The sequence below is a fragment of the Nyctibius grandis genome, chromosome 9, assembly GCF_013368605.1.
Source record: "Nyctibius grandis isolate bNycGra1 chromosome 9, bNycGra1.pri, whole genome shotgun sequence".
Lineage (NCBI taxonomy): Eukaryota > Metazoa > Chordata > Aves > Nyctibiiformes > Nyctibiidae > Nyctibius > Nyctibius grandis.
In genome coordinates, this window is record NC_090666.1 from 33,703,278 (window position 1) to 33,714,000 (window position 10,723).

Sequence of the window (10,723 nt, forward strand, 5' to 3'; positions counted from 1 at the left end):
ACCAGGCAGCTCAGCTGCAGGAACTGCTCATTTCCGCATGCTGATCGTGTTCTCTCTTACTGCACTAAGCTGAAGTGGACCATCTCTCCTCCCCTGTGGACCTAGAGGTAACACATGTATGAACTACTGCAGATGAGCTGATGTCAGACAACAGGAAAAGCTGTGAACTGGCTTATATGCCTGAGCTCTGGTTGTTTCATGACAGCTGGGATCTTTTGGGTTACCTGTGGGTCTTGCAGCCATTATTGAGGTATTGAAAATTCAACTTTCTCTATCAATATTTTTATGACCTGGTAGAGAGACTATAAGCACAGCCTTACGAAATTTGGTTTGCGTTATCAAGAAGAGCCCCATTGAGAGCAGCGGCGGGCAGTGGCTCCCAGGGCAGCCTCTGTGTCCCATCAAATGCACTCCACCCCAGCGTCCTCGCTGTGGGAGCAGTTGTTCACACCCCAGTCGGGCTTTGGACAGTCGAAAATTGAATGTTCATTCCCGCTGCAATTCACATCATCAAGCCAAATCTGTCCAGTGCCTTTGGAAGATGAATTAAACAAACAAGCAAATAAAAAAATGTTGAACAAAAGAAAGAGGAATATGCTTTTTTTTTTTTCTAAAGAGACCCCCATGGATAGCAGGTGTGCATTGGGTGGCACAGTTGGCTTGATGGAAATCAAACCATTGGGCACAATTCAAGCAGCACTTGACATACAGTTCCCTCATCCCAAGGAGAAAGAGCTGCCCCTTTGAGCAGATTTCCTATGCTCTCCTGCTTCTCATGTAGAGGACCTTGCTGTGGTGCCTTCTGGGTGTGTGTAACCTCCCACACCAGGCCTGGGGAGGTGGAAGGCTGTTGTGGACTCACCTCCTGCAGCTGTGAAGGCAGCGGTCGCACGGTAGTATCCCAGCATTCGGCAGACCACATTGGCATCTACGGTGCTCCAGCCATCGTCACATATTGTTCCCCAGGACCCTTGGTGAAAGATTTCCACGCGGCCCCTCCTGCCCCCTCCCGCAATTCGTATTAAATGCTTGAAGTTGCCTGACAGTTCAAAGAAGAAGAAAATAACTCTACTGGTCATACAGGCATGAGGAAAAAAAACACATTGAAAGACAGAAGAGGTGACCTCCAGAACTGGATGAATATTCCCATCTCCACAGCTGTAGCCAGGGTGGGACCAGAAGTTACTGGTAGCTCAAATCCAAACAATCCAGGGTCCTTTCCTGGGTCTGGAGAAATCAGGCTGCAACTCAGCGTGCACGCCCCTCAGTTCTGGTAGCCGTGCTGCAGGTTAACCAGTGCGTGCAGGGGGCACATTGGTCCTGATCTCAGATAACTTCGATGCCAGAAAGCAAGTGAGAGAAAAAGAAATAAAAGTCCAGTACCTTCTCCCTTTTCACCTTTGCTCCCTTTCGTTCCTGGGGAACCTGTTCCAAATTAAAAAACAAGGAAATATTTGGTAGCTGTTTGGGGGGAAAATCCAGTTATTAACCTTTTCTGAATAATTGGGTGAGTCAGAGGTACAAGGGTTCCCTTGTGGAATGGACCCTGTGAAGTGACTAAGGGTGTGTAAAAAAAAAGTGGCAAGAAAAGTAGAATAACATACAGCAAAGTCTTTTCCTAACATGTCACCCAAGAAAACAGCCACTTGCAAAATCCCATCCACTCACTCATGGGAAATGTGTATTATTCTCACTACTACCTGTAAAATGACATCTCTGATAGCGTTTGGGCTCTCCAGAAGCAGGCATGGTATCTTCCAAAGTATTTGCAAGAAGATCTACGTCATGGGATTTGCTCTCTAGGTGCTGCCATGGGATGGTAGAAAGCCACTCCCAACAGCCCTCCATATTTCTGTGCAGCATCCTGGTCTTGAGAGCAGGGATGCTGGAGAAAACGCAATGAGCTCTTCCCCCAAAATCTACCTCCACAAAGCACACATTGCCATCTCCTGCTGCGGACCAGGAGCTGAGACCCACCCGGAGGGCAGTCCCTAACCTGGGGTCACCCCAGTTATGCTTTTCTCCTCCTCCAGAGGCAAAGCTCCAGAAGAGGAGTGCACGGAGGAGCCCCAGATAGGCTCCAGTTTATTTTATTTCTGAGAACTCTTGTACTGTTCAGTGTGAATAATTAAAAGAAAAAGCATCTGGAGAACAGTTCACTTCCTGTGGCCTGTTGTGATTACTGTTTGGGGCAGTTTTCTCCTGCAGGTCTTAGGGTTTTTGGAAGCATTCTGTGATTGGAACAGAGAGGGGTAAGGATGGGGAGAAGCTGTAGTGTTGACCCTTTTGGACTATTTTTGTGTCCTGCCATTAGAGAGGCGTAGTTAAATAGCCCTGGTATTTCCAGTTCTGTGTTCCTGACTGCCACGTTTACATGGGATTTGTCCCAGCAGTGTGGTATGTTGCAAGATGTCTCTGTACAAAGCGAAGAGGAACGTGGATTGTTCCAGTTTTCTGTGAGATCGGGGATTTGAGAAAATCTAATGCATCTGTTTACTTGCATGTCTTTTAGCACACCTCCCAAAGTATAAATGTGACAATGCATATTCATTTTCTGGGAAGACTGATCTGTCTGTTGAGTTCCTCCAAATGAGCTCTGTAAACATGCCCCAGAGCAGCTTGTGCCAGTCTGTGACGTACAGTCCCAAACCCAAATGCACCATCAGCTCCACAGACCCCGTGGCAAACAGCCTTACCAGAGGATCCACGGTCTCCCTTTTCTCCTTTAACTCCCGGTTCACCTTTTAGACCTTGACTGCCGTAATCACCCTTGCTTCCTTTTTGACCAGTTAGACCTGGGATGCCTGTGTGGAAAGCAAGAAAGTCCTTGCCTTTTTCACTTCCCAGGGAAAGCGCATGATGAGCATTTCACATTGACACAGAGAAGCGGAACGTAGCATTTAAAGTGCTTTGCATCATCAGAATAAGTCATGCTGTCAAACAAGGGTTTACCTGGCGAGCCCTGGTCTCCCTTTGTTCCCTTTTGCCCTGGAGGACCTAAGATCATGAAAACAAACAAACAAAAATTTATAAGACAGATATTTATACACTTATAAAAGCTTATGCAAATTAGGTATTTATGATGGATTTCAACTCATCTAGTTTAGCTGCCTACACTATAGGCACCTATTTCTGAAGTGGGTGTCTTATTTCCCATAATACTCAGTGCAGACCTCGTCAATACAGAAAATACAGGCAGTGGAGAATCGTCTTCTCCTGACATAGATTAGCTTCTGGTCATTTATTTCATATCCTAAACTACACCGATGGGATAGACCACCCTCCAAGTGGGTCTTTACTGACCATATAGGGAGCCTAGAAATGCAAATTTAGGTGCATCAGGCATATGTAAGCACATCACTTTGGGCGAGGTGATGCCCATCCCTATCATCCAGGTATCAATGAATTCAGAAGGGTGCAGCACTTGGACTTTTGTGACCTCCTGATGGAGATAAGAGGTTGTGTGCACTATGTAAATTCAGAGTTAAAAAGGTTGATTCAAGAGAAAAACACTAGAATAGGCTTGTGCTGCAGAACATCACCCTGTCACTTGGGTGCCTGGCACAGAGAGGTGGCCTTTTTCAGATGGAAGGTCAAAGGCCTAGGTTATGCACTCCGAGTTGGCCTCTGAAGATACCCCTTCCTACAATGCTGCAGAGGAGGCCAGGACAGATGCTTGCTAGTGAATACCTTTCCCCATCAGATTTACAGCCAGTAAAATTTGTCTTCAGCTCCAGGGTAGGGAGGTGGTTGTTTGGTTCATCTTGAACTGCTGCTTTGTTTGTGTGTTTTCAATTTATAGAAAAATGCAGGCAACATCACCTCCTCATGCACATTACAGATGGTTGAAACAACCCCTCCAGTGAGGAGCTACCTCTCCGGCAGTCTGGCAAAGGCCCAGGCCCACCATGGCATCCTGGGATGCATTGGGGGTCCAAAAGCAGAACTCAACAAATCTCCTCCTTGCTGTTGCAGATCCATTTCCAGTGTCTGCATGATACATGTTGTTGACCCCAAACTTGTTTTGTTCTCCTTTACCTGTTACTCCACTGTCTCCCTTTTCACCTTTGAGTCCCGCAGTGCCTGGTATTCCTAAAATTGAAAACAAATCAGTAAGGACAAAGCCATCACACAAAGCAAGGCCAGAGTAGGAGGTCAGTGAGTTACAGGTTTGAGTAGCATTGTACCTGAACTACCACTGGGCCCACGATCCCCCTTCTCCCCTTTCTGACCAGGTCTGCCTTCGATGCCAGGAGTTCCCATGGGTCCATGTTGTCCAGTTACACCTTGAGGTTGAGCAAAAGCAGCACATGTGAAATGCAACACAACACATGAAGGAGAAAAAAGAAAGATAGCTCAATCACCAGCCCCTGCACTGTGCAGAGTGAGTTGACCCTATGAAGGTAAAACAAATGCTGCGTCTCTCCGAATTGCAGTCCTCCCCCGGCAGCGCTAATCTTAGCGGTGCAGTGAGTGATGGTCTGGAGTATGGCTGTATGGACCCAGGTTCTTGCAGACTGTCAGCCTGGAGAGGCACAAGTGCTTTCCTAAAACAGCAGCTGGTTTCTGCCCTTGTGTGTGCACACACATCAGGAAGGAGGACATGGCCCTCCACAGTACAGGTCCCTTCTTTCCCTCTCACTCTCCTGCACAGTGAGTGGGGCCCAGGTGAGATAGCCAAGTCTGCAGGATGGGTTTGCACAATGTTGATGTGGTTTCTTCATCTAATCATCATCTTCTCTTACCCATGCTGGGATCTGGCTGAAGTTTTCCTTGTCATGAAGCACCATCTAAAAGAGATCAGTCTCATACCTTTGGAAGAAACTGCACCTTCTGTACTGCTTACCTGCTTCTCCTTTCTGCCCAGGCCGTCCAGGCTCCCCCATGCTACCTATAACAATATCCTAGCATCAGTGCTAACGAGGCTTAGCCAAACGCTTCAGCTAGAGCAGCCATCCACCATGGCATGCAGGTGCTGATGGTGGGTTGTGCTGTGTCCTCTGCACTTACCATTGAAACCCGGCAGCCCTGGGACTCCCTGCTGTCCCTGAGGACCCATGGGTCCACGGGGCCCGGGGTCTCCCTTCTTGCCCATTTCACCTTTCTGTCCTTGGACACCTGTCAAACAGCACAGCACACATGTATAAATTCAAAAAACCAGATTTGTTGTCTCTGCAGCCAGTGGAGAACCTCCATCTACCTGCATCAGTAGCAGAGTTTGGCCTTGCACCTGCATTTACCACTCAGTGGCACTCCCCTAAAGCTGTTGGAGAACAGGGCTGGATGACACCTCAAGAATCTGTATGAGCCACCTCTGGCTCTGCCAGCCTGTCTGACCAGATCTTTGTATGACCTGCTGTTAAAGACTTGCAGTGGTGCCCTGACACCTCCCCAGTCTAATCCCCAAACTATCCCTACCACTAGAATGATTTCTTCTCTAGTTAAATATCCCTTATTGCAGTCTGAATCTTCCCTTCTTCTAGCCACAGTGGAGACAGAGGACAGCACATTCCACTCCTGTGCTTCCAGGGAATTGTCACATCTCCCCTTAGCCTTCTCTTCTCTGAACAGGTGATCAACATGCTCCCAAAGAGCTGGATTACTTGAAAGTGCCTCATGTAAAGACTGACATCTCCTTCATCTTTCTGCTCCAGAATTATCCCAAAGTCCTCACCTTTTGGTATTCCTCCTACTGTCGCTTTCATCTTCTGGAGCAACCCATTCTAATGAGCACACTGGAGCATGTGGGATCTGATGGAAGATCTGAGGAAGCTCTAATCAACCTGTCCAACTGTCCTCCCTGGTCTGCACCACAGACATCATCTGCTTTCTTTTTCTACCCTGCTTTCAGCCTTTCCTCTCTGGGTGCAGCCCATGTGAGACCACTGAACAACAGCTATCCAGGAGATGCCCACTAATGCATGTCACATGGGACAAACACAGTGCATAACTCTTCTACTTAAGGTGTGTAAAAGTGTGGCTTATATAAGATACAAGGTTCTCAGAAAAAGGTTTTGCTAAAGTGAGGACTAACATCCACATGCTTGTGTGTGTAAATTATATTGTGTTATTTTATACCATGAAAATCCTAGTGCAAACATCACTGCTTTAATCTGGGATGGGCTGATAATTGAATACCTGCGGCTTTCATTAGACAAAGGTGGCTTTATAAAGAGACTTCCATGGTGCAGAGTCAACATTTTGCACATCCCCTTCCCCTAGCCCTCCTTTGGGAACTTTGCTGAGGCATGACATGAAATGAAATCCCTTCAGATCAAGTTGAATGTGCTGTTCATCCAGCTGCCTCATTGACTGGCAAGCCACGCCCAGGGGTGCCTGGATTTCTATGAAATATCTGACCTATGAAGACTTCTTCTGGTGTTCTAAGTAGAATGTGTTTACACATGAATACATGGGAGAATCTTAAAATTGTTGAGATGGTGAAGAAGTCTTACCTGTGAGCCCCATCTCTCCTTTTTCTCCTCTCATTCCTGGTTCACCACTGCTGCCAGGAGTACCAGGATCTCCTTTGCTCCCCTTCGCACCCTGCAGTCCATGTAAGCCTGCAAGGACAACGCCACTTTTCCGATGCTTCTTTGGGTGTCACGTCTAGTGAATGCCAGCAGCACGCCACGAGGCTCAGCTGCGGGCATGAGCCAAACGCCGTGTACTTGAGAGTGGTGCTGATGGCAGTGGGGAACTGGCCCACCGTGACCAGTGCATGTTGACTTTTAAAATAACATTTTTTCCAGCTAAGTTCTGCTTTGGTTCACATCACTTTTGCATAGGCTTATTTCCTTCAACTCCAATGACATACTTACTGACTTACACCTTGACTGAGGACAAGATTGCCTATAAAATCATTCATAAAGCTGCTTTATGTTCATCCACAGAAGTAATTCAGGTGTCAGAAAAGCCTTACCTTGGATTCCTCGGTCTCCCTTTGTCCCCGGTGGTCCCTGTAGCCCTGAGATGTAAAATACATATATCAGCTGACACACATCATCTATTCACAGTAATGGCTAAGAAGAGATTAATTTTTTGATCATCCTTTGTGCATGCACCTTCGGTCACCACTGAGGCCAATCTTCAGCTGGCAGGGACCAGCACAACCACTCAAGAAAAGTCTGTGGATCTCGGCTGAGTGCGTGGCTGGGCAGGGGCCAGCTGTCCTCCAGCCAAGCCCAGCTCGTGGGGACCTTTGGGGAGATCTTTTCTGAAAAGGCACTGAACTATTGGGCTATGATGTATAATAACGGTGCTTGGCGGGAGGTGCTGTTTCAATGTCATAAGTGCAGCCAGGAAGATATGAAAACATGATTTTTTAAAAATGTATTTTTTTTTTCTTCAGAAAAGCTCATCAGTGTAGCCAAGAACTAGAGATGGATGAGATACAGACCTGACCTAATAAGGGTTGCATCTTAGATCATCATCACAGGATCACAGAAACTCTGGTTTCTCTGGACATTGCCTAGTCCAACTTCTGCTCTAAGTGGAGTCAACATTAAGTCATTTATCTCCTGCAGCGGGTGTAGTTCTACCCAAAACCCCCAGGTACCCAGGGCAGCAGCTTGTGCATGGCCGTGGAGGGGAGCACTTGCACCCAGCTCATTCCTGAGTCTGTGAGGTTGTTTCCCCAGGGACAGGGTGGGCAAGGTCCCAGATCTGTCACTGTTTGTTACATGCACTGTTCAGCTGGGGCCCTATAGATCAGGGGTTGGGGAGGTCTCCTTGAGTTGTCCTGGAGTGAGTTGGACAGCAGGACTTGCTACATCTGGGTCAGAAAGCCCAGCTATCCACTGGTCATGGGATGCACATAAACTCCCTCACTGGTCCCCTCTTGTCTCACATGGAGGTTTGGGATGGTTATTGCAGATAATGACCAGGTACAGTTCCTCCATCACCCCTTAGCTTTTCTGGTGGGGTAGAAGTGAGGAGGCAGAGCCAAAATGCTCCTCTGTGGTGGTCACTGACTGTTGCAGGAGCACTGGGGCAAGCTGAGGCTCCCTGGGATCAGTCAAAAGGTGCAGCAGGTCTCCTCAGGGCCAGGGCACTGGGTGTCTGCACATTGGGTAGGATCTCTGTCTAGAGACCAAAATCTCAAATCCTCACTTCAGGTCTCTTTGGGGGGAAAAAAGAGAAAGAGGAAAATTTGTTTACGGCTCATTTACCAACATACCTGGTGGACCAGGATCTCCTTTGTGTCCAGGAGGCCCTGAAATAAATATTCAATGGATATTTTTCAGTAGTCAGCACTCAGTGAGGAACATACCAGTATGGGGTTGATAGGCTTGAGGTCTGGGCTGAAGACACCACCCTTTCAGAGGTCACCCAGAGCTCAAGTCTACAGGTTACAGCAGGGGAGAGCAGCCCGGAGCTGCTCATGCAGCTGCAGCGGGATCGGGGAGGGCTGCATGGGGCTGTGCTCCAGATTTTCCAGGTGTGTCCAGCTCCCCAGCCAGGGCAACTGAAGCCAGTGTCCAACCCTGGGCACTGTGGCATCACTAACTGACTAAATCTTGCCCTAGTTATTTGTTCATCTGAAACTTGTTTTTGACCCAGCTTTGCCAGTGGTGCAGAGGAACCAGCTCTCCCCACTGCACAGTCAGCATGGAGAAATGAAGCCATACCTGCAACCAGGGTGATGTTCTTCATCATCATCATCAGGTTTGCATTGCTGCTTTTAATTATGGTGACTTCCTCTTCTAAGCTTCTCCTCCAGTTTTCTTCATGTCCCATGCGCTTCTCTGCAGAGTGCCTTTCCAAAAGCAGTTTGTTGGCAAAGGAGCTTTCCAGAATCTCTTCTGTATAGGAGGTATTTTGTTCTTGGAATTTCAATATCTCTTGCTGCATCTTAAACACTGAGGAAACAAAAGGCCCATGCAGTGAATATTCCCTGCCCGATCAGGCTGGGAAATGCCTGTTTGGCAAAGCAGCTCCTCAGCACCCGTGGAGGACACCTGGGGTTAAACACCACAACCGTTTGACCTGAGGAGTCAGGAGTGCAGCTGGGAGTGCTTTTGCAAATGCAAAGCACAGATACGGGGTGGGGGAACCATTTCGTGCAGCGGCTGCTTTGACTTGTGGTGTGCAGAGGAGCATCTGAGCTTCCTCAGAGGTTTCCTATGTGCATACTCATCCCTGCTCACCCGTGCCGCCCGAGAGCACCCAGCGAAGCTGTCTTTTGATGTCAAGCCCGCAGTAAGGTTGCAGCATTACCTTTGTATGCCAGCAGCACTTGGCCGGCTGTCAGCAGCAGCAGGTAGACGCCAAGGGCTGCCCGAGCACAGCATGCGGATGGCTTGCTTTGGCTTCGAGGCTCTGCAAACCAACAGAAGTAGGGTAGACACCCTCTCACATCTCTCTCACTACAAATTCTGGTCACTTCCAGCCATTTCAGGCTTGGCCACGATAAATTAGCAGTGCTTTCCCGTAACAGGGAGCAGCAAGGTCCCTCTGTGAGACTGCCAGGTTCTGCAGGCAAGGCAGGCTGCCTTCCCCTGAGCCAGGCTTTGCACTGCAATTCACTTGGCCATCTTTTCCTTAGCCAATTTTACCAGCTCACTTCCACCAGGACTTAATCCAAGCTATAACAGTATGAGTGTGGTAGTTCTCCCCTTTCTGCATCAACAAACTCCCTGTTTCCATCACTTAGTTGTCCCAGGCTGCTGTTCAAAGAGGGTTGCTCAAAGCACATGCCCTCTCCATCCAGAGTGCCGCATACATGCGATTCCAACAGTGAGGCATGTATACATCGAAACAAATGAAAAATCAATAATAAACTGAACTGCAGAACAAATGAAAACTAGTCGCAACATTTAAAACAAATTGTCACCAGCAAGCGTAAAAGAAATAAACTGCTTTGTCAAATTTTGGCCTTTAGGGAAAACAAAGTATTTCAGAAGCATTAATAACTACTTCAGACATTCAGTAAGTTACCCTTAATTGATTTTTTTCAAAGTAATGTAATCAGTAGTTTAAAGTTTTAGCTTTAAAAGAGTACAACGATTTAATTAGTTTTACAATAGAATGGTTTAGTCAGCAATGAAGTATTTATATTCAGCTAAAAATTAATAAACTTACAGTTTCTATTGTATCTGGTGATTTCAGTATCTTAACTATAAAGACATGAAAGTTTTACTGAGTGAAATTAGGCATTTTCTAAAACAGAAAAAGAACTAATTTTTTTCTGATGCTCAGCATCAGCTTTGGGCACTTTCGCATAATTCTCTTTTTAAATGGTCATTTAATTTAGTAGCAAAATCACTGTAAAAAGCATTTAATATGCAGTATAAATACAATATTTCTCTTTTATGCACTGCTTTCTTCATAGACATGATAAAATCCATATCAATCTATTTAATAAAAAGAAACCTTACCACTTATCTGAAAGGTTGTAGTAGCAGCTGAGGCAAACCCAATCTTGTCTGAAATACTGAAATTGTTCATATCACTTGAATTTCCATCTTCTCCGTATGTGTCTTTAGTGTTCATGACAAATTTCTTGTGGTTAACCTAAAGCCTTGTCAGATCATGAACAATAAAGAACTGAAGGGACTGCCCATCTGCCTCCTGATTTGGTATGCTTTCTGATATGCTTTTCCTATCTGCTCAGTTTTTATAGACTTGTGAGAACTCTGATGTGGTAATTCAAACAGTTCCTCAAAAAACCCCACAGCTAAGATGTTCAGCTGCTCTTGTGAGCTCATTTGAGGACACTGTG

At 46.7% G+C, this 10,723-nt stretch overlaps 1 protein-coding gene across 1 annotated transcript; it reads right to left on the bottom strand.

The window, feature by feature from the left end:
- Window positions 1-401: 401 nt before the first annotated feature.
- Window positions 402-10,494, bottom strand: MARCO (macrophage receptor with collagenous structure). Its single transcript, XM_068407213.1, has 15 exons — window positions 10,380-10,494; window positions 9,220-9,321; window positions 8,631-8,861; window positions 8,180-8,215; window positions 6,923-6,967; window positions 6,456-6,563; window positions 5,011-5,118; window positions 4,847-4,891; window positions 4,188-4,286; window positions 4,039-4,092; window positions 2,953-2,997; window positions 2,697-2,804; window positions 1,384-1,425; window positions 863-1,039; window positions 402-532 (listed from the first exon to the last, which is right to left on the bottom strand). Exons 1-15 carry the CDS (start codon window positions 10,492-10,494, stop codon window positions 402-404), a joined length of 1,446 nt encoding a protein of 481 aa, XP_068263314.1.
- Between the last annotated feature and the right edge of the window lie 229 nt (window positions 10,495-10,723).